We start from the raw sequence: 24,418 nt of genomic DNA on the forward strand, positions 1-24,418 counted from the left end.
GTAATAAAAGCATCGATCGATCTCTCTCACACACACACACACGCACAGGAGTCTGGTGCAGAGAAGTTGTCTCTTCTCTCCCTTCCCGTCTGCGGCGTTTTCACGGTGCCCTGACCTGATATATATATATATATATATATATATATATATATATATATATATATATATATATATAAAAAAAAATATATATATATATATATATATATATATCTCAGGGCCAGAGCGCCTCCTGCTGGAGGACTATATAGATATATATATATATATAGATATATATCACTACAACAACTGAAACTATCCATCCATTCATTTATTTATTTTGAAAGGAAGAGCAGAGCAGTTTCCGGTGTGTTCGGCTCACAGTGAAGACTTTGGCTGTAGGGTCTGCAGCCTTAAAGTACGCAGCCTCAACGGTCCTCAAGGGCCGCGTACACTGTAAAATGTAATTCTAGATGTTTGTTATTTCAACATATTATTCTATATCAGTTTGACGATAGATGACTGAAGTTGTTGTTATAACATAGAATTACAAGTTAAAAACGTCCCAATTACACCAAAAAAAGCTAACTTGAAAACTCATGTCCAGCTAAATCAGAAACTTATGTGAACTTGACAATGTGGGTAAGTTGAGCACAGCAGGATTCAAAACTGCCTCACGTGACTCCTACCGAGGTGCATCATGGGGAATTGGCGGTTAACGACATGCTCACTTTACTTGGACGTTTTCTAATCGTCTTCTTTGGAATATGCTTTCAAGGTGAGTAACATTGGTTATAACTATAAGGAAAGAGAGCTACAAAAGTTGGAACATGTTTTGAATTTATGGCATGATGTTTGTTTTTCTCTTTTACCGAAATGTTTGCTTTAGCTAATGTAACTTTAGCCGACAAGGTCCAGCTTGTGTGTCATGACCAAACTTGACCTAATAAACTGACACATGGCCTTTTTTATGGGTTTAATGTGGCACTGACCAAATCACAAGTATTGTGCCGCTAGCTTTAAGGTTGTGCACTCAACCACTGTTGCGATATTAGCAAGCTAACTCAGCTAATTAATAAAGCTTATTTCATATTGTCTTTGTACTTGTAAATTTCTTTCAAGTTCACAGGCTGTTGTATTTTGGTGGAAGTTCATTTTGGGAATATTTCCAATAACTGGCTGGGTTCAAAAGAACTTTTTGGCAGGACTCCGATGCTTGTTGTCATCTGTTTACCCCTATGTAATCACTTAAGTTGTTATTAACTGCTGCATGCTAAGCTGCAAGAGTGCACTGAGGATTGAGACAAAATATGGTCTACAAACCAGCATTATATTAGTTTTTATCAGATAGTCCTCCAGTGTGTTTATTTTTTGCTTTAATTCTATTGTGCAGTTATTTGTTACCCTGAAATGCTTGATGCTTAACAACAGCTCACTATTTTAACTTATTTTTGAACTCTTGTGACTAGTATGACTAGATTGTGTGAGTTTCCATACTAAAAGAGCTGTAGTGATAAAATAATTGGCATCAGAGACACTGATTTTTGGCATGGTATACTGCAGAAGTTTTTTGTTTTTGTTTTTTGCATAATTTACCTTTTAATTAAACTGCATTCCCTGTATTGTAACAAAACTAATATTGTTTATATGTCAGAAAATTAGCAAACATGAATAAATGGCAAAAACAATATAATTATAACATATATTTTTATTTTACTTATTTTAGGTCTGTGAAGCCAAACTTGATGCTGGGGATTTATTTTTGTCAGTGGAGTCAAATGGTAAGTTACAATTTGTGCATTTTGTCATACTGGAAACACCACAGATTATATTGTAACTTAATAGCTCTGTAGAACAAATGATATAAAGATTGTAGTGTCAGGGTACTTCTTAAGAAGTAATATGGCACTATTGATGATCACATGCAGGTGGCATAAACTAAATATTCAGACGTGCTACCAACAAATGATTCATTAACAAAAGCAATGGAGCAGACTGTTTAGGTTCTTGTGGTTGTAATAACATCCATAACTGCAAGTTTGTCATTAATTTATTTTCACAGGTCTAGATGATCACATCTGTCTTTGTCATTTAAATGAGGTGGACTTGCAAACTTTGCACTTTTGGGGGTAAATTGCTGTCCACTACATATACACAGAATGTGCACAGTATTTCAGATCTAAAAAGGGAGTATGTAATGGACTTGCTGGCTTTAATGTAAAAAGCCTGTTGTGTAACTTTAATGAGACAGTTGGACTAAAACAGTATTGCTCACAAGGTAAACATCTGAGGAATAAGGAAATTGTTACTTGTCCTTTTACTCAGTGTTCTTTTAATCGCACGTTTACTAAAGTTTTACATCACATAAGTCATTTTCACAATCATTCTACTTTAAAAGATTTCAAGACAGAGCTTATTGTTCTCTGAACTTCCTTGTTTGCTGAACGGCAGGTAAAGTGCATCTTTTTGTTTGTTTGCTTTTGTGTGTTTGTGTTTTCTCTAATGGGCCTCAGATGACTGTTTGCTTAAATTTGGGTCTCAAAGAATCTTTTTTTTATTCTGCCTGTACTCTCCACCCCTCTTCTTCTATTGCTCAGGTTGAAGCAGAATTTGCCCGTCTTACATCTGTTGACCTGAAAGGGTTCCTTTTTGCTGTGCTTGACCATTATGGAGAGGTTCGTGGAGCTGTAGAAAATCAAGAGCGGCATAGGAGGGCTAACTAGGCTCATAAGATGCTTCGGTGATGATGTAAGTGTTCAACTGCGAAATCTAATCCTTTGTTTAAGTTTTAGGTTATCCAGTTCAACTGATGAACTCATTGAAAGAAAGCTGATAAGTAAAGTCTGTCATCATATTTCACAACCGGACATTTAGTGTGGTAACTTTTACAGAATCTGTGTATATTGGTGGTAGGTTGGATATCATATTCTACTTGAATGTCCTGATAAGCCTGATTCAAAATCTCCAATGATAATCATATATTGATGGAATTATGTATCAAAAAGCTGTGAATTTGGAGCTGTCTACATGCTTTATAAACACTGTTTAAAAAATGTTTTGGTTTTGTTTTGACTTCTTTGACCAGAGCCCTACACAAAGGAAGAGGACAGAGGACCTCACCTTCCTTTTCTAAAGGAAGATCCCTCACACACTTTCAAGACTGTGAAGGTTAGCATTGTTTCTTTTAGTAAATTTAATAATGACAGCACCACAGTGGATTTTAAATGAAACATATGGCATCTATGAAACAATAGATGCCACATGATAACATGTGTACTTTTTTCTCACCAAATGTATTATTACAAGATCTTTGACACTGGATTTGGTCTAGGTTTCAGAGTAACTAACTGGCAAGCTAGCATTGATATTATTAGTGTCTTGTGTTTATTCATGTCTTCACCAGGGTCTTTGACATTTCGCTGCTGTACTGTTCACTTCAGCTTTACGTTTGATTTCTCACATTGTATATTGTAATGGCAGAGATATTAGGATATTTAAGGGGCTGCAGTGGCTGCTACAGCTGTGGGGGGCAATACTTTGGTGAAATGTCTTGGACCCTGGAAAGAGACTGTGTAGACTGGGTAAGCAATTAAAGGTTACTGGCCGAGAGTCATTGGGCAGCTGGGTAAAGGTGGATGTTGATATTCAGTGCCAATTATGCAGCCTGTTCAGCCATGTCTATATGCTCTTTTTTCATGCTGTTAATATAGGGGGAAAAATAAACTTTAATCAATAAACTGATTAAAGAAGCATTGTCTATGGAGCCATAATCTGATCCTGTAGTGTAGCTGCAGTTTGCACATTTCATGTATTCTCAGCCAGATTTGGTTTAGAGCACAGCCAATATTTAGCATAAGTAGATTTAAATTCACACACTGGTGATGGCAAGCTACATTGTAGCCACAGCCGCCCTGGGGCGCACTGACAGAGGCGAGGCTGCCGGACACTGGCACTACCGGGCCCTCTGACCACCACCAGTAGGCAACAGGTGAAGTGTCTTGCCCAAGGACACAACGACTGAAACTGTCGGAGCCGGGGCTCGAACCGGCAACATTCCGATTATAAGACGAACTGTCAACTCTTGAGTCACGATTCAGTCATCCACCCATGTGTGTGAATGACTGAATGTGTAAAGCGCTTTGGAGTCCTTAGGGGACTAGTAAAGCGCTATACAAATACAGGCCATTTACCATTTAAATTGAAAATTTTGTTTGAATTCTGCAATTGAAGACATGCTCAGTTATTTATGAACATGGTCTTTGTTTAAAGCAAGAAATGGATTTGTAACATGGGGGTGCATATCTCATTCTGAAAAAACTTTAACAACTAATAAGTGTTACCCAAAGCCAATCACCATCATCCAAAGCATCAGTATGGCTCTTCTTTGGAAAGACATGAATTGTTAAGCACAAGGGATATTGTGTAATTGTAATTGTGTAATTTTTTTTTTTTTTTTTTGTCTTTGAACCCTTTTATAGCCGACAGGTATTGAAGACACGTTTTCTAAGAGGATGAAAGTTGGCATTGCGATGGTGAAAGAAGAAGACATCATCGATGTGTTGGTTGTCCTTGAGGCGGCAGTAATCCTGTCTAATCTGAGGGATGTCTCAAGTGCCATTTCCATGCTGATGGGCCTTCTTTTTGCCCTCAACATACACTATCCAAAGGAACTTAAGGACATCTTTGAAGCCATTCAGAACATCCTAATGAACATTGGTGGAAGGCAGTGCATCTCACTAGTGCATGGTCTAAGAAACAGACTCTTGCAGAAAGCCATGCAGAACTGTAATTGTATGCTCACAGCATACAATTGCCTTAGTGTTAAGGACAGTTTTTATTTTACTGTTTGTTTTTTTATTCTTGCAAGTTCTCATTCTCACTTTTGTATGTCACTAAATGACTACACTTTACATTCCAGATTAGACAATTACTCATTTGTTCATGGTTTAAGAAACTTATGTGAACAACAATATAATGGTGGACTCTGCAGATGCTTATCTCATGCAAGTCAGTAGTTTTTCCTTTGTTTTGCAATTGAGCAGACTCAAACTGATGTTTCTGAAATATCCATCTTATCAAATGTTTCAGAAGCATGCACTCATTTTCAGAGATATTGGTTCTGTGGAATTTGTTGCAATTGTAAACGAAGACAAATACAAGAGTTTGATGTCTTAGTTGTTATAAACTGATCTTTACTGTCACTTATCAAAGGTTTTGTACTATTTTAATATTTCAAGTTTTATGCTAACAGGTGTGACTGAGCACAATGAAGTTTAAAAATTTTGCAAATGTAAAGAATAACTTTTCTAAAATATCAAGTGTCCCGTTGATACATTACATTAATGCAGACTTTATGTTGTTACTTCACAAGAATCACTACTGCTCCTAGAGTATTGGTCAGAATTTAATCTTCACCCAAACTGGGCTCAAGACCAAGTTCAAATTTATTGTTTCACAGGGAGCAGCCTTTGAGTTTTGATGGATTGTGAGAAAGATGAGCTACGTCACTGATTTTTCTGTTTCTCAGATGACTAAGATGGCACAATAAATGGTGAATGTTGGGCGCTCATGAGTAATTGTCTTGTCATGTTCTTAAAACAAACTTATGTACTATACTTGTATGAAATGATCAGATAGACTTTAATGGAATCTGTGGGGTTTTATTTTTTTTTCTGTAAACAACAGAAAATTTATTTAAAGGAATGTAGATATTTAAACCTGAGATCTAAGATAAACCTAACAGGTAGTTTTGCTGAAATGGATGTTAGAAAGCTTAAAAAACAAAACAAAACTTAAGATGTTTAATACACATTTTTCTTTACATCCAGTCAATCAACTCTGATAATTAAAATGAAACTGATTTACAAGTTCACTCAGCTACCTTAAGGAGCTCAGTTAATTAATACACTTAAATCAACTTAGCTAACAAATTATGTTAGTTAAGCTAAAATAGATTCCTAAGTTAAAAGAACTACTAAAGTATTTGAATTAACTAAAAAACCCAAGTCAACTGAACTAGGACAAGAGTTTAAACAATAGATTATTTTAATTTAGCTGAAAGGGTTTTCCCAAGTAAAGATGACAATTAAAGGAGTTGAACTGACTAACAAATCTCAGTCAACTAAACTAAGACGAAAGTTTAGACAACATGTAATTTTTCATTAAGATAACAATTGGTTGTGTTATAAGAACAAACTCTATTTCTTGACTTAACTTAAAATTTTAAGGCAGCCCTTTACCTCATATTTTTAAGTTGAAACAACAAGTTATATTTTACAGTGTACTCAAAGACCGCTAAGGCCGGAAGTGTGAGGCTTGTGAAATGGGACGATCTAGCCTCCGTCGCGCTGCCCAGGTTGCCTAGCAACCATGATAGCTGGAAACGTGTGGTTGACAGAAATGAAGGAGAACATATTTTGTTCATTTGTTTGTTTGTTTCTACACGAGCTTTGTGTGATTTAATAAGTATCTGAGGCTGAGACCACAGGACTGTAAAACATGATTGTTGGGCTTCATATCTGTACTGAACAGTCATTTTAAGATTAGATGAGATGAGATAGCCTTTATTTGTCAGTTGCAGGTCTTTTGCCCGCAACCGAGATGACAGACCTTGCTGACCGCACATACGGATCCTCTCTGATCCCAGCCACAGACTTCTCACACTCCTGCCGTCCGGCAGGTGGTTCAGGAGCATCCAGACCCGCACTAGCAGACACAGAGACAGTTTTTACCCACAAGCCATCAGACTTTTGAACTGCTGACATTCCATACACACCACTACAATTACAGGACTCTGCACACTGTCACTTCAACTAATGCCACTTAAATGCTCATTGCACAAGTTTGTACAACCTGTAAATTCTCTTGCACAAACTTGTAAATACCAACTCGTCTTCAATTCTCTAATATTTAATGCTTTTTTCTGTCCTTTTCTCCTTTTCATTGTTATTATCATTATTACCACTGCTAATTTCTGTTATTTTCTTCTCAGTATAACTGCACACTCTCTATATGCTCATGTAAAGCTGAGGAGCATGAGCCAAAGACTTTCATTATGGATAAATGTGGCTAAACTGTTTATCTGTACATGACAATAAAAAATTGAAACTTGAAACACTGGAGTCTGGTGTAGAGAAGTTCACGGTGCCCTGTCCGCAGTCCTCCAGCAGGAGGCGCTGTGGCCCTGAGCTTGAACGCGGGGGGAGGAGACGGACGGAGCTGGGGGTTTTGGAGGAGCAGAGGATGGATTTCCTGGTTGGAGCCACACCTCAGACTGAGAGAGCCCCTAAGAGCTGCAACGCTTTTCTTCCAGCCTCTGCTGTCGCTGCTCTGCGGTGAGTCTGCGCCTCCTTTTTACTCCTCTTTGCTCCTCTTTCTTCTTATCAGACTGAAGCAGAGTCAGGCCTGGGCTCAGTCTAACCCGGGTTAAAACGGGGGACGTTCAGCTGGAGTTACCGGGTCGATGTGAACAAAGGTTCGTCTGTGAATGATTAACAGAGCTGAATGTGAGCTGAACGCTTCTCGGTCTGCACACTTGTGTTTGACACGCAGGACTGGCTGACCTTTGCTCATTTCTTTGACCTTCATGTTTGACTGTGTTCAGGGTCAAAGTTCAGGTTTGGGAGGTCTGTCTTCGCTCTTTTTCTGATCTGACATATTGAATGTAAGTTCTTACCATAGCTTAGCAAAATGGCTGGAAACAGGGAGAGTGCCTAGCCTCATGAAGAGAAGGATGAGAATAAGTCAGATCTGCAGGTTTGTACATGGACTCTGATGTGTCGGTGTGTGAGCGCAGACGCCCTCTCATAAACCTGCCAGTTTTCCTTCTTTAGTCCCAACTTCACTCTGACCTTCTCTTTCTGTCACTACGTTTTCCCCGTGAATCCTTTCAGCAAACGGAACATTAGCGTGTATGATCTGGTTGTTTCCGAGTGGAGTTTGGTCTGAAGAAAGGAAAAGGAAAAAGTGCACGTTTCAGACTGGAGAAAACAAAAGTTTTTCAGTGGAGTTTTATGTGAGGAACAAGGAAGTTGATGAAGAAGTGTGAAGGACAGGAATAACACGACGACCTAAAGACTGAGTTCAGTTTTTATGGAGGAACGTGAATCAATACGACGTGCATGTTTTGGACAGCAGGCATGAAATTGGCCGATTTCTGACTGGACTTTGGTGGAAAGGGTGAAATCTGCAGGTTTCAGATTGATTCTGCTTTTTGCAGCGCTGACATGCTTCACACATTTCTCAAATACAGACAGCTGCACAAAATGCAGATCTATGGGAGAACTCTTCAGCTGAGTGTGGAGGTTAACGGTCAGAGGTTACAGGGTTCAGGGGATGGAAACTTTGATCCAAGAATATAGCTCCCCTCCACCATCTCCATGATGGAGTTTGTGGTTTGACTCTGTCCTCCTGCCGCTGCCTTCACGTGCATCGGCACGTTTCGGACAGCCCGAGTGTCACACAGCTCAGATAAAGCATCATCTCTGAGTCCAAACAGGCTGCGATGGTTCTGGGGTTAACCCTGACCCCGAGGCTGATTCTGGACCGCTCATCTTAAGCTGCGGCCCGTTGAGTGCAGACGGGTCGGATCGAGCGGCAGGGATGCACCGTCAGTCGTCACCTTGGTGACAGCAGCTCCCAGCACTGAGGTCGTTCTCCTGCAGATGTTTGGGGACTGAATCGTGCTGACGTGTGAACACTTTGTACGCCTGAAGGTCTGTTTAAAACTGGCTCAGTAAGTGTAGGGTTTTTCCTGCAGAGGAACAGGAAGTGATTCAGAGGCGCGGGGCGGCGTGTGGTGGCTGGACTCTGACCTCCGTCTCTGTTTGCGAGGACAGGAATGGGTGAACGGCTCAGAGCGCTGTCCTGGTCCTCACAGTTTGTGGGCTCAGGAATCTGCAGTGATTCAATCTGGAGCTTTTTGTGTTTCACACTTGGGGCTGAAACGGTTAACGTGATGTTCCCGTAACACTCCTCTGATATCACCGTGACTCGCTGCACGCTGACTTGACTTGTTCCTCTGGACGTGTTGGGACACCGACATCCTTCACAGAGGTTGTGTAATTGATGGCCGGTCGATACGAGACCGAGTGTTTTGTGCTAGTTCTTCTTGTTGTGCCTCCTTGAAAAAGTCTTTGAACTCTTCATCACATTAAAGGTGGAACTGGCTGATAAACATCAGCTGCTTACAGGGAGAGGAATGCAGCCTTATCAGGCTAGCATCATTTATCACTTTCACTCGATAATCGCACACAAAGCATGTTTGATGTCTGAGATTTCAAATCAACCCAACTTTAGCTTCTAATGACCGACTCTTTGTAGCTGCTGAAACCTCGGCAGGATGAACATCTGTAAGAAACATCTCATTTGAAGTGAAGCGACGGCTCACCACAGACGTGGCTGAGGGATGTGAATCTGGACACTTTTATTTTTCATTGAATGGTTTAAAGTAGACAGAGAAGGTCGAGGATGAAGACGCCGGTGTGAAGGTGGAGGACGAAGGTCGACGGCGAAGACGCCGGTGTGAAGGTCAAGAACAAAGACGCCGGTGTGAAGGTGGAGGACGAAGACGCCGGTGTGAAGGCTGAGGACGAAGGTCGATGGCGAAGACACCGGTGTGAAGGTCAAGAACAAAGACGCCGGTGTGAAGGCTGAGGACGAAGGTCAACGGCGAAGACACCGGTGTGAAGGCCGAGGACGAAGGTCAACGGCGAAGACACCGGTGTGAAGGCCGAGGACAAAGGTCGACGGCGAAGACACCGGTGTGAAGGTCGAGGACAAAGGTCGACGGCGAAGACACCGGTGTGAAGGCCGAGGACAAAGGTCGACGGCGAAGATGCCGGTGTGAAGGTCGAGGACGAAGACGCCGGTCGAGCTGTGATTCAGACCTGAAGCTGCTCGCGGTGGTATAAACGGTGTGAAGGCGGCCACAGAGTTGTATGGTTGAAATAAAGGAGCTCCTTGTGAGGCTGACTGACGGTCCAAAACCACCAAACCACAGTGAGAGTTTGAACCTTCCTGACGTCCGTCTGGTTCTTATAAAGCTCATGTTGCCGCCTTCACTGGAGCACACGTGCTGTCTAAAAAGAATCGATGTAAAATTCACACGTGTTCATGTTCCTCCTCAGGTGGATGCTGACTTTTATGCCGCTGGACCTCAACATTCTGATCCATTAATGCTGTTCTCTTGGTTTGAGTGAAAGTATTATTGTGGATGTAATCCATACTTTTACAAGTGTTATTTGTCCAAAGTAAGGCAACCCCACCAGAGCTGGCTGTGTAAATATATTTTCTTCACAGTAGAACTCAGAAAACTCATGTTTAATGTTTAAGGTTTGATTTTGTTTTTTACTATTTCAAGAGGCAAAGGAGCCCATGTTGAATTTGATGATCTCAAAAATTTGAGACAGGAAACCAAAAAGCTGGAAAAGTAGAACTCCAGCCAATCAGGTTCATTGATTAACGTGACACAAACTGTGGAAAAATTTCAGAATAAAGTTTGTCACTGTGAAGATCTCATCATCTACACAACAACATGTCGTCAGCGTGAATGTGGAGTAATGAGCTTCAGCAGCGTTTCATTAAAACATGGTTATGTGATGAAATCAGTGCAGACGCTTTATTATTAGTCTGTTTGTCTGACACGTGTTGGAATCACCTGGATCCATTCAGACTCTGTGATCTTTCTTTTCTCAGTGAAACAGTTGAAAACTGTTTTTACAAACAGCTGAATGAACCTTTGAGCCCCTCGCGATAAGGACTGATTGGCTCTTATCATATCTAAAGGGACAAAGTGTTCTGTGGTTTGTCCTGGCCCATTACTGTGAAAGCTTTACACGCTCGCATTAGTACTGTCAGAAAGAATCATTATACATCCCACCGTTCGTATGTCGATGATACACACTTACACTCATCATTTTCCTCTGATGAGCGAGCATCTGTTCACATGACCTGTGGGATTAGAATTGAACAGTTTGTCTGAACCCCAGCGCACGAGTCAGGATGCTCAGCATCCTGACTCGTGCGCTGTCAGGATGCTGTTTTTCGTCGTAGCGGTGTAAATGGTCACCTTCCTCTGCACCATGTTTTTTCTTCTTATCAGCTGAGATAAGCATCAGCAGGAAGTCAGTGTCTCAGTTTAGAAAGGAGGAATGAAAGCAGAAAATAAAGCACTTCAGTCTGCCTGTTATCTAAGAATTTACCTGAAGTATGGAGTCGTGTGTCGTCAGCGTGTTGGAGAAGCACGATTGAAATGAATAGATGAAGGTAAAGAAAGAAGACCATTATCTGTTAGTGTTAGAATCAGAATCAGAAGACTTTATTTATCTCCGAGGGGCAATTAACAAACAATTGAGCAGCATAACGTTGAAGATAAAGACAATAAGAACAGGCAATAGGAGTGAAATAATAAATATACAGTTTTAAAATTAAAGTGACTAAAAGTGAATTAAAGTGTCAGTAGTGTAGGAAGAGTGTAGTTTATGTTTCTGGGTGTGGGAAATGTTCTTATCAGCTGGAGTCAAAAAGCAGAGTGGCTTTGGGGACAAAGGTGGCTCTCCTCCTCTCAGTCCTGCAGGAAATGCAGCGGAGACTGCAGGCAGGATCAGCCACACTCGCTCAGGAGGATGTTTAGCTGTGGGATGTTTGTGTCCAATGCTGAGTCTACTGTGTGGAAAATAATCCCTGTGAGGCACACACGCTTCAGACTAAACGCTTTTGTGATGTCAGCGTGTCACACCTTTCTGTGTCATCGTACGTTATCGGAAAACGGTGAGCGTGTGCTCCAGCCAGACGCTCTGGGTGCTGCCCTTCAGCAAGCTTCCAGGAGATGGCCAATCTGATGGGCCTCTAGGGAGGTCTTAAAGGGACAGGAGCTGAATGAGCTTGTTTCAGAGGCTGAAACGCAGGTTCAGAAACAGAAGGATGATTGTGAAGCTTCTCTGTGGAGTTCAAGGAGAAAAGTGCAGCAGCAGGCAATCCCTGATTGTTCAGTCAAAATGTCATATTAACTAAACAAGTCTAAAAAATCTTCCACTGAAGAAAAAGCAGAAGCTGATGAAGGGCAGAGGTCATTCAGCAGATGTGTTTAAATAAAGGCCTTCCTCTGTCAGCTGACCAAAGTGCAGTCATGTGACCTGCAGGCCATCGTCCCGCACACACAAACGGGCTGTTGTTGTTGGTGTTTCAGCTGATTTGGCCTCGGGGCTGATGAACGCTCAGCTGATGTCACATCAGGTGGTCAGCGGTGACGACGATGGTAATCACATGATGTCTGCGGGTTAGTTTTTGGTGTTTTCACAGATGAAACTGTCCTGATGTCAGATAAAGATGAAACCTCTGGTTCACTTCCACCTTAAACTTCCTCACACATTCGTTAAACAGACTCGTTTCACTTCCTATAATCAGACCGGCCCGTAGCACCTGCAGACAGACGAGGGAGGAAGAGTCTGTTCCTCCTCCTCGCGTTGGCATCACGTGACAGATCTCCTGCTAGCAAACACAAACACACAGTTTGCACAGTTTCCGCCGCTCACATCGCTCCTGCAGGAAAAGGCCTGTCTTCTGATTTTAGGCACAAGAATAAGACTTTCCAGGATGAAGCTGTCGATTTCACGTCATTCATCGACAGAAACCCAAACGTTCGCCTCAGTTCAGCGACGTGTTTGGACGTCACACATGACAAAAAAAGCAGCGGAAGTTGTGTTTTTCTCCCAGCTCACATTCGTAACAATCCAGAGTCTGAGTGCAGCTCCTTACAGGTAAATGTAGTGCGTCAGGTGGTTGGCTCACAGCTGCATTACAGTGAGTTAAACCTGAAGGCTGAACTTCAGGTGATTCCTCTGATCCTGTAGGTCAGGTGACAGAGGATGATTCGAGTGACAGAGCAGAGCGCAGGACGTCCTCTCTGGGCCTCCGTCAGGAGTCGGAGCCGCAGGCTGAATTCCTGGCTGCTAATAGGGTGGATGTGGAGCGTGAAGCTACATGTTCCTGCCTCCACATTCTTTCCTTATCGTCTGCTGAAATGTGCTGGACCGAGTCCAGAGCAGACGCTCGTTTCTGTCCTGCATGGAATCGGGCCGCAGGCCCATGTAACAAAAAAACGACGTTTCACGTCTGTGCTGCTCATGAGCTCACACATGAAAGTTGTGGGAGGAGTTTACACGTCTTATTAATCTGAAAACCAGCACGCAGAGCTCGCTGCAACATGACACACAGATGTGTTGGCATTCTCTAAAAATGAAGCAGAAAGAAGGTCTCATTTATTTGTTTCATGTTCTGTGTTTAAGAAGTTAGAATATATATAATAAAAGTGCATGAGCGCTCCCTCAGCGTCTGTCTCCATCGATCTGCAGCCATGTTTGAGAAAGACAGCGGTCTGTAAATGTCCCACCTGAGGGGTCAAAGGTCAGATCTGTATGATTTAATCAACAGCTGGAGTCAAGTTTCAGGATCAGCTTGAGAAGAACGCCCAGAAACAAACACACACACACACAGAACTGTGTTTGGACACACCCAGTGTTTAGTCATGCTCGATGTGTTTGCCGTGTTGACGTCTCTGAGGGTTCCCACGTAGCTCCACTGTGTTCCTGTTTTCCTGCCATGTGGGGACGTTTGGGAGAATTTTTGGGTCTCAAATGTTGGGCTCGCAGTCATTTCATCGCCGTGTGTAAATTTGCTGTTCCTGGAGCTTTTCTGCATTGGTGCTGCTGTAAGGACATGTGAGTGTTCACAGGAAATCACAGCAGAATAAATATGAACGCTGTAAGCTGGCTGAGAGTTACATTCATGTTTGAACCTGCAGAGCTCAGAGAGCCTATATGAAAGCATTAATAACTGAAGCGCAGCTCTTGGATATTTTCAGCATGATTAGTTACTGTTTCTAGTGTTTTAATCAAACTGCCATATTTGTTAAACTTTTAGATGTTTTTTAAAGATACAAATAAATCAGATGGTCTCTGACAGCCAGCATGGTCCAGGTGTTTCTAATTGTAACTAAATTTATCCGTATAGAATTTTCAAAATAAAGCAGGCTGGATATAAATTTGTAGTTAGGTGTAAAGTGAAGGTTGAACCCGTGAACTTCCTGCTGTTAAAGCTGTGATGATGATATCAGTCATTTAATTAGATGAACGTTTCTGTCTCCACAGATCAAGCGTGAAGGTGCAGCTTTGAACTCTCCGCACTTTGGATTTGATCTTTTCTTTTTTTCACCAGATTTGTGGAATAAACACGTTTTCTTCTTCAGCTGCTAAAGATCTGTTGAATTAATCAGGGACATACTGACTCCAGCCTGCGCTGGCGTTTTGGGGGTTTTAGGCGTCTGAGCTTTGTCGTCAGTCAAGTTTTTGGCCTGAATGCCCCAGGATTACCCTCAGGCTGTAGTTCCTCCTCTGGCCTGCAGGGCGGCAACAGAGAGCAGCATCCGGCCGCTGGACAGACCGAGCCTCGGCATGAGCGACTTCTGGCACAAGATGGGCTGCTGCGTGGTAGCTAAACCACCGCCGGTGAGACGTGCTGTCTTTTGACAACTTTAAACGCTACACATGATTCTAAAAGTTCAGTGTTTGTACAAATATTAGAACTAATCATGTTAGCTAACGTTAGCTGATAAAATGTTTCAAAGCTGAAGTTAACATGTTCCTGTTAACTGAAGGTCCAAGTTACCATCGTTTTAGCTGATGGTAACTTGGACCATCAGCTAAAGCGATGGCTGATGCTGAGCAGGTAAATGAAGTAGACACAGTTATGTGATTGGTGTTGTTTAATTGCCTGAACGTGACACTGCACAGGTAAAGGCGGGGCTTGTGTGCTGTTCCACAAATGTCCTCACAAGGCCTCAGAGTTACTGTGGCCTACACACACACACACACACACACACACACATATGCACAGCTTCCCTTTTCTCTGTGACCTCTGACCTCTGCAGCCGTCGGTTCCGTTTTTTCTTCACGTGACATAAACAGAACGCAAACATCAGCACAGAGCTCCACGTTAAACCCGATAAAAGGTTCCTGATGGTAGCGACGCTGCCCTGACGGGAGGAAGTGCTGCTGTGGCCTTTCTCTCCAGAGAGCCTCCTCCTCTTCCTCTTCTTCCTCCTCCCTCCTTCCTCTGGCTGTATTTTTAGCTTTGTGTTTGTTTCATTGTGGCACTGCAACAATACACCTTTAATAAACACAGCGAGACGCACTGATGCCAGCGCTGACTTCACTCAGGAAGTCTGTGTGAGGTCAAAGTGGGCAGGTTTGGACTCCAGCTGCACAAAGTTTCACACAGAAGGCTTTGGTGGACGTTTTGACTTCATCGTTATTGTGCGTATTTTCACGTCCCCCGCGTCTCTTTGTGCAGCTGTTTATGATAAAGTTGTGACGGTGTGAGTAATGTAGACGTCATTAAATCAAAGGGAAGTGGGGTTGTTTCTGTGCATGCTCAGTTTGTCGTCAGCACTAAAGATGTTGTGTAACGGCTGCGTCTGAGGATGATTGCACATATTTCACCCATGTTCCATAAACACATGACAGCATCAAATCAGGTCCTGCGTAAATTCCACAGCCACTCGAACGAGCAAAAACATTGCCCGTTTTAAGGTTTTTGATGTTTCATCTTTTGGGGGCGGCGCTTTTACTTTTGGCCTGTTTAAGATGAGTGGATAATGTCGGCCATGTTGGAGGTCTGTGAGCTGATCCTGTCTATGATCCTTCCAGACTTTCACCAGCTCGGACTGCTCTGACTCACTGATTACACGATGATGATGATGATGACGAGGGTGGGGGTGGTGTTTAGCTGTTCAACACAGACGTTGCCAGGAGATTTGTTTTCTTCTTCTGCTGTTTGCTCTGCAGCGTCTCAGGGTTACGTAATGAAGCTGTGAAGCCACTGAGCGTGCTCAGTTTGTAAACCTTACATCACCTCAGTTTCTGCACTTTGATCGGATCTGTGACGTTTTAGAAACATGAGCAACATAAAGAAAAAGCTTTGATTACAAGTTTTTAGAGTCATGGAAATAACCTGAGGCAGAGAGGAAGGGTCTGTGCAGGAGAGCCGTCCACACAAGGGAAAGACCACATCACTGTCACAGAGACACACACTGGTGTCTGGGACTGAAGTGAGCATGTCTGCACTGCTGTTTGAAGGTCAGGTCATGTGACAAGAGTTAAAACAGACAAACTCACATCTCTGTCACAGACTGTGGATCTTATTTAAAAACATGTGTGACCCTGTAAACAAATGCAACGTACCTACAACACTGCAGAAGGAGCACAGACACAGCAAACACAACACAGACGTGTGTTTAAGTCTGTGTGAGACGCAGAGTGCCAAAAACACCACTGCAAACATGGCCGGTCACTGTTCACGGACAGAAGGTCCACGTAACAAACACATGAGAAGACAGGGCCCCTGGTGCGCCTCGCACTGATTGGATGATTGATGGGTGTTATTTTAACCTCCCGCTGAGTCAAACGTGACTCGTCCAGTTTGTCAACCAAGCAGTTGTTTTATTTCTGACGTTGCCATGACGACGGCCGCCCCCGCAGAGGAGGAGGCGGCGCACGGGCCGAGCGGCGATGATTCGCGTTCAGAGGGGGGAGCGTGGCTGTTTACGAAGCACTGATCTGCAGAGACGCTGTGACGGTCCGACGACGCCCGGGTTTTTCACTGTCCCGGGAATCTTCAGCTGGCAAGGCTCAGACAATCAGTCGAGACACTGGCACATTTATTGCTTTAAAGGAAAAGCACCGTTTCTCTGTCCAATCAGCACCAACGTCTTTGTTTACCTCATTTATTATTTATTCTAAACAGATACAGCACACACACACGTCTGCTTTAATTCATAACAAACTGCCAACTTAAATCTGATTTTAATAAATGTCAGATACTTATTTTTAAAATCACAACTCAAGTAAAAATATTCAATATTTAAATATTTTCATGTTGAACATGAACAGTAGGGCTGCCACAAACGATTATTTTGATAGTCGACTAGTCACCGATTATTTTTGCGATTAGTCGACTAATCAGATCATGCATCCGTTGGACGTAAAACGTACAGCTTATTGCACCAGCATGCATCTGCTCTTATATAACTATCATTAGCTTACAGCTTTAAGTGTTTAAGGTATGTGCCAAGTAAAAATAAAGACAAGATGATAGTTTATTAAATTTTAATGGCATTTGCAGATTGTTTCGGTGGAGTTTAATAAACTCAGCTGTCTGCTCCTTGCTATCTAAAATATAACGGGACCCCGGAGTATATTCTCAAGCATCTCACACCTCTGATAATCAGTTGTCTGCTTGACGTTTATTTAGCTGCTGTGTAAAACCTATAACTTTCATCTCAGCCAAACCGATTTACTCAGGAACAAATAAAATACTAAAAAAAAGCCAAACAATAACATTTGTAAGTTATCTAAGTGACTCATATACGTTTAACCTGAGTAGCGAAAGACCGCGGTGGGTTTGAAAACGATTTGCCGGGAGTCCGGTGTTCTCACGGGCGCTAGTGAGCCTTGCCCCCGGCTAGCTATCGAGCTAGTGGGTAACGGACGTCTCCGAAAACGTCGGAGCGCTTTTGAAAATATGTGGTGTCTTGATAAACTGAGCAGATATTTGCGGTTTACACAGCTACATTCTCGCCTGAAAACATGTTAAATATGTTAAAGTTATTTTGTGACCCAGAAAGAATAATAAGAGTAATATTAAAACTAACTAGCTGCCGCCATTGTTGGAAACTGAGCTGGGCTGCGCTATGAATTCTGGGACGGAGCTGCTACTTCTTCTTCGGGGTTTAACGGCAGCTGGCATCCTTGTACATGCAGTGCTGCCATCTTCTGTTTCAGTCCGTTATTACACTCTTAAATCCTACTACTTATTCCTGCGTCTTTTGTGATCTTACAACGCTTCAAACGACGCGTCGACTATTAAATCAGTCGTCGACGATTTTGATAGTCGACGTAATCGTGATTAGTCGACTAATCGTGGCAGCCCTAATGAACAGCATTCAATTTTATTTATATAGCGCCAAATCACAACAACAGTCGCCTCAAGGCACTTTATACTGTAAGGTAGACCCTACAATAACACATACAGAGAAAACCCAACAATCATATGACCCCCTATGAGCAAGCACTTTGGCGACAGTGGGAAGGAAAAACTCCCTTTTTTTCCTTTTTCTTTTTTTTTCTTGCCTGTCCCATTTGGTTCTTTAGCCGTCAGAATTGTTGTCTGAAGACCAACAAGGATACCAAATGGATTTATTTTGCGAGAGGAAGGAAAAGAAAAACAGAAGGGAAAAGGGACAGTGAGAAAGGGCACTTACAAAGACGAAGAGAAAAAAAAAAAATCTCCTGGATCACCTGTTGAGAGAAAAAGAAGAGAAAACAAGCAAAAAAAACAAAAAAAACAAAGCAACATACTAAACACAACACCATCACGTTAATCTAGCTAAGTGTGAACAGCAGTAAATACTAAATATTGAAAGTTGTTGTGCAGCACGCAGGACAGACAGCGCACAATGTGCTTTGAAGTAGCAGCTAAGAAAGGTGTAGTTTATGTAGTTTTTAGGACATCCTGATAATAAAGAATTACAGTAGTCCAGCCTGGAAGTAATAAATGCATGAACTAGTTTTTCAGCGTCACTCTGAGACAGGATATTTCTAATTTTAGAGATGTTGCACAAATGGAAGAAAGCAGTCTTACATATTTGTTTAATATGTGCATTGAAGGACATGTCCTGGTCAAAAATGACTCCAAGGTTCCTCACAGTGTTACTGGAGGCCAAGGTAATGCCATCCAGAGTAAGAATCTGCTTAGATACCATATTTCTAAGATTTTCAGGGCCGAGTACAATAACCTCAGTTTGATCTGAATTAAGAAGCAGAAAGTTAGCGGCCATCCAGGTCTTTATGTCTTTAAGACATTCCTGCAGTTTAACTCATTGGTGTGTGTTACCTGGCTTCATGGATAGATAGAGCTGCGTGTCATCTGCATAGCAGTGAAAATGTTTCCTGTGGAACTCCATGATCAGCTGATCATCCTATGAAGGAGGATGGGTGTGTTTTTTCATCAGGCTCAAATATGGACAAACACATATCAGAGACTCTTTAATAATGTGTGTCTGTGTGATCATAGAAGAAAAAGAGGAGGAAGATTGATCGCAGCATGATTGGAGAACCGACTAACTTCATCCACCTCACACACATCGGCTCTGGAGAGATGGCAGAGGGCCTGCAGCCGGTCAGTAACAATCCTGTCTACCTGTTTACTCACCATGCAGCCGTATGTCAGGTCTGTGTGTGTGTAATACATCATAAATCAGTGCATAAAAAAAATGGATAAGTAACAACATTAACAGGAACGTTTGAGAACAAAGTAACAATAAGAGTTGATGTTGAAATACTGAACATAACGATGACGTGTGTGAAACCATCACTCTGAACAGAAACCAGTTACAGGTATGATGGAAGCTGTCACACTTCAGTCTTAACTTGAACCGTAACGTGTTCGAGTTTTACTGCAGGTCGCCCGTCGACCCCAGACTGGGATTGTGTCTCTGCTGGAACTGAACCAGCAACCTTTATTGGTGTAAACCACTACAGTTTGGAACAACAGCATTTTAATATATACTCTGTGTTAGAGATGAGAACACCTAAATACAGTTCAGTGTTACACTTGCTTAAACATTTAAAAGGTTTATTGATTACAAAAAAGATGTGACTGTGTGTCATTTTAATTCATTATGATTGTTGTCTTCTGTGTTTGTGTTGGATACATATGAGTGTGCTATGTAAAGAAATATCGTTGTGTTTTACAGTCGGGGTCGGTCCAGGAGCAGATGAGGTCTAAAGGCCCAAACATGAACGGAAGGAACAGCGTGTTATAGCCGGTAAACCAGCTCAGCTTCTCTTTTCATTTGAGCTCATTTAGCATCACAGGTGAAGATGTTCCAGCAGCAGCTGTTAAAAATCACATTTTAGAAAAGATGAGTAAAGTAAGGACTGATTATTTAGTCGGGTCCAGGACTGTATGGTTTCCTGTACCATGGTATGCAGATGAGTAGGTTAAAAACAGAATAGAAAGACAGCTGGCAGCCTTAGCTTAGTGTGGTTGAGCCTGAGCTTCCTGTTAGCAATCGAAGCAGCGGTGATCCCTGCTTTCCCTTTAAACCTGAGTGTGCATCTTTCTGACAAAGCTGAAATGAAATGAGCTGTTTCACAGTGGCTGTATGTGTATTACACATCACCTGTTTGATCTCCATGGGTCACTTTATCGCAGAACACAACTCAATGAAACAGAACTACAGTTTTTTATAATGTTGGTAGTTTCTTTAAAAAACCAAAAACCGAGTCCAGCTGTGGTGCTGAGCCGGTCCGACGTTTTCCCGAGCGTCCATCCACCCTGACACCTCTCATGCACACTCTGGCTCTGTCAACACCTCCCTGCACTTTGTCCTTTGTCATCATTCATTTGACCAGTAGGGGGCACTTGCCCATAAACTGTAACTATGAATTTTTTATGCTGCAGCACACCTCCAGCATCGGTCAGTTCACTGTTCCTCCACATGTTTAGAGTTTTTTGAAGTGTACAGATGTTTATCCTGATCCCCAGAGGATGAACCCTTTGGATTGAAGCATGTTCTGCAGCCTGTAGGGGGCGCTGACTGCCACATTTTTACACTAGTCAGCACCGTTTCATGTTTCCCGTGTTTTTCATCTTCTAGGAGTGTATGACATCGACCCAGACCAGCTGACCGACCTCTTCCTCTCCACACTGAGCCTCACCTCTAGCACTTGACTGCCAGCCAGGTGGTTTGACTCCCTCCTCCACCCTACTAAAGTGCCCTTGTGCAAAGCGCTGAACCCCTAACACCTACAGGAGGCACTAGCCTGACCAGATATAACTGTGGATTTTTTTGTACTCACCAAGACTGAAAATCAGTTCCCACTTTTAAAGAAACCAGAATAAAACGAATATTTTTGGTCACTACAGGTTTCCCTGTCAGTATTAACGTCATTAGACTCCATTTCCCAGCATCCATTTCAATTTTTTCAGTATCAAACAAATGACAGGATGTCTGTATTTATGAAAGAAAAAGGTTTTCTGGCTCCAAAGTGTTCAATTTAAGATTTCATGTGGACGTTTTTTTCTGGAGTGTTTTTTACTGGACTTCATTTCCAAGGATGGCCCATTGTTTAGTATTCAGCTCCTGAAGGATTATTACACCTTTGTGGGGCTTCGTCAGCAGATTCTGAACCGTGCGTATGTTCAGGGATCACGTGGCCAAAGCGATTACATCACTGGATGTCCTCTCCCAGGACGCTGCTGGTGCTGAATTTTAAAGGACTCTTGTTTTAGGAGACGGGAAAGTCCCATGAATCCCTGCTACACTGGACTGCACTGTGTGTGTGTGTGTGTGTGTATGCTTGTGCTCTTACATGTCGATCTTTGTGGGGACCTGTGTGATTGTTAGATCATGTGAGGACATGCCTGCAGAGGGCTCAGATTTGTTGTTCAGGTTGTGTCATGGAGGGTCCTCACAACGATAGAAATCCAGACATGCCTGTGTGAGGTCATATGTGGCTTGGTTCACTCGGAGAGGACTGGACCCACAGTCCTAAACCTCCACTAGAAAAACACCAAAAGTTATCATTATTATTGTTATTATTATTCAGAAAGTTCTTTGTTTTTATTTTTGACACTTTTTAAATTCTTCATCCAATTACTGTGTTACTCAAACTGTGGTTCAGGGACCCCAAACGGGGCTTCAGATGACATATTTTAGCTCCTTATTTTTAGCGCACTGCTTGAAACATCTGTTGTAAGCTAAGGTGTCACAGTTATTACTGCTTTAAACGTGTGTAATCTTCTGCTGTTCCTGATTGGCTGTCTCACATCTGCTCAGTTTTTATCCAGATGTTCAGGTTGATCTCAGCTCACAAACCAAATGTGTTTAATGTGGTCATGAAAAAGATCATTTTGTAGTTTTTGAAACATCTGCTGATAAAACTGATGTTGATGTTTCGTAAAAGTTTCCTTCCAGATCTTTCTGTCATAGCTGAACATTAGTCCACATTGTATTTATTTTTGTAAATCACACTAACGTACAGGTTGGTCCAAATGTGTCCCAGGTCTGTGTGCACCAGCCAATCCTGTTTCACATCCAGTTATTAAATGTGTTTGCCAGTAGGAGCCAGCACTGTTTGTTTCTGCTCCAAACACGCACACAAACGCATCACAGTCATGACAGTGAGCCATGTCTTATTGGTCGATTTATTCGAGTCGCACCGTTCATGAACGCCATCCTGTACCCAGATGCTCTAACAGCAGCGCTGACTTGTCAGGGAAAACTGTCTGAATGGTTACCGTGGAAACCACCGAGCGACGCGGCAGCTGGCCACTTCCTCCAAGCAGTGGCGAGGACAGGAACGCAAGTGCCCGAGCTTCAGGTGCAATCGTTAACTGCGCAGAGCGTGGGAGGAGTTAGTCAGTAATGAGTCTTTATTGCTGGTCCTTGTAAAAGTATTTGACTCAGCTCGTTTCAGCTTGTCGCTGAAAACGTTTGTGTTCACAAACTGAGACGTGCAGCGTTAACGCTGCAGTTAAACCAGCGTCGGGACGCCTCTGACCCGTGTCAACACTCGATTGAAGTCTGAACCTGTTGTCCTTCGATTAGTTCGTCCTGTTCAAAGACACAGGGACTGTTTTAGTGGACACGAAGGAAGGATAGGTCTCTGATTCCAACACTTTCACCTGGGACAAACTCTGTTTTCCTGTGGAGCATCTTTGTTTTGGATCATTTTAGCTCCAGAAACTGTTACTCTCATTCTAGACTCATGCTGGGAACCTGAATGTCTCCTCCACCAAGGCCTGAAGAAGATCAGAATGTTTTCTTAAGATCAAGATGTTCAGCCTGAGATGTTTCATTGTGAATTTTTTTTCCAGGACAGCTGAAACTCGGATCTTTATCCTTTTTTTGTGTCATATCAAACATATTTAATCCTCCTGAGAGGAAATGCTCAGGCTGCTCTGAACGCTCAGCTTCCAACAGCTCGTTCTACTTTTATAATGGATGTCTGCCCATCGACTAACTGCAGGCTTCCAGGCACTGACCAATCAGAAGACAGTGGGATTTAGGGAGGGCTGTCTTAAAGAGACAGGAGCATACAAGGGATTGTTTGGATCTGGGAGTCGTGCACAGATAATGATTTGATTACAAAAATCTGACCATGTCAGAAACCGTCCCGACTGCTGTGACCCGACTGCATGTAGGTGAAGACAAGGAAGTCTCCAGGCTGGAGTCGACATCGTGGCTCAGTCATTCTTGCTCTTGGATTCTGGATTCTTGGAAATTCAGAGTTGCGAGTTGAGCCGTCGGGTGCTGAAGCCTCTTCCTGTCGACAGTCCTTTCCCTTCAGGTGGAAACAGACCGAGTGCTTTTGTCTAATTATCACGTTAAGCTTTTATTTTGTGAAAGACGCTGATTCTATTGGTGCATATGATTGTTGCATTGAGAGTACTGATCACAGAGCTTCTCTGGAAGAGCCTCGGTGGGAGCGCTGTCCAAAACCACACAGTCCTCATTAGAACAACTTTTACTTTTGCAGCTGTTTGTCTTCTGACACTCTGATAAACTCTGATGTCAGCCAATCAGCAGCCCCCCTGCAGCTGCGCTGGGATTAAAGTGAATGCAAATGATTGGGCAGAAGAGTTTTAATGGATTTCTTCTGAGCTGTGTTCACGTTTGATTAGCTGAGGAAACTGTCAGTCAGCGAGCTGTGGTGGTTTTGGTTTTAAAGCTGTGAGCGTGAATCACAACACTTCCTGCTGGTCCAATGATGGTCTGCTGACCCGGCGAGAGCTGAGGAACGAGCTGAAGTCGGGAGCGAAGCTGAAACTGCTTCCTGCTTCCATTACTGTGCAGATGACTGATGTGAAACGCTAAACTCTTCTGTGCACTGAGTAATAAACTGAATCACACATTAGACTCGTGAGCCTGGCTCGGTTTACGAGGATATTTGTTCAAAGATCTCGAAGGTTTTAACTCTGCATGCAGGAAAAGTCACGTTAATGAAAGCGAAGCTTGTGAAGTCGTCTTTGGTCTGCTGCGGTAAAGAGATAATAAAATGCCATCTCTCTGATCTACAGCAGCTGTATCCTTGTGTTTACAAAACCTGATTTTCTCACCTCATCTCCACCGTTGTAAAAACAGAGATCACAGCGGTTATTAAGGAAACATTAAAGTGATATGAATGAGAGGTTTGTGTGGCTTTTTCTGTTGTGTGAGCTGCTCCTCCTGCAGAGGCACAAAAACACCTTTATTCTTATGTAACGCGTGTCTCATGATGGCTGAATAAATCTGTCCGTTTCTCACCAAAACTGTGTTTGTGGCTTAGTTTATTCTAAGAATAGTGCAAAAAATAAGATTTGAAGATGACACTTTTATCAG

The 24,418-nt window shown here is 42.6% G+C and overlaps 1 protein-coding gene across 3 annotated transcripts; it reads left to right on the plus strand.

Annotated features, from left to right (window-relative positions):
- Positions 1 to 7,153: 7,153 nt before the first annotated feature.
- On the plus strand, positions 7,154 to 24,348 carry cdc42se1 (CDC42 small effector 1). Of its 3 annotated transcripts, none has more exons than XM_003457230.5 (5): positions 7,154 to 7,310; positions 14,124 to 14,480; positions 19,105 to 19,209; positions 19,787 to 19,858; positions 20,693 to 24,348. In XM_003457230.5, exons 2-4 carry the CDS (start codon positions 14,331 to 14,333, stop codon positions 19,853 to 19,855), a joined length of 324 nt encoding a protein of 107 aa, XP_003457278.1. In that variant the 5' UTR covers positions 7,154 to 7,310; positions 14,124 to 14,330; the 3' UTR covers positions 19,856 to 19,858; positions 20,693 to 24,348. The 3 variants fall into 3 exon arrangements, with proteins under 3 accessions (XP_003457278.1, XP_005462024.1, XP_025758044.1); XM_005461967.4 differs by lacking the exon at positions 7,154 to 7,310 and adding an exon at positions 7,321 to 7,450; XM_025902259.1 differs by lacking the exon at positions 7,154 to 7,310 and adding an exon at positions 7,593 to 7,731.
- Positions 24,349 to 24,418: the final 70 nt, after the last annotated feature.

Source organism: Oreochromis niloticus, linkage group LG22 (assembly GCF_001858045.2).
Source record: "Oreochromis niloticus isolate F11D_XX linkage group LG22, O_niloticus_UMD_NMBU, whole genome shotgun sequence".
NCBI classification, from domain to species: domain Eukaryota; kingdom Metazoa; phylum Chordata; class Actinopteri; order Cichliformes; family Cichlidae; genus Oreochromis; species Oreochromis niloticus.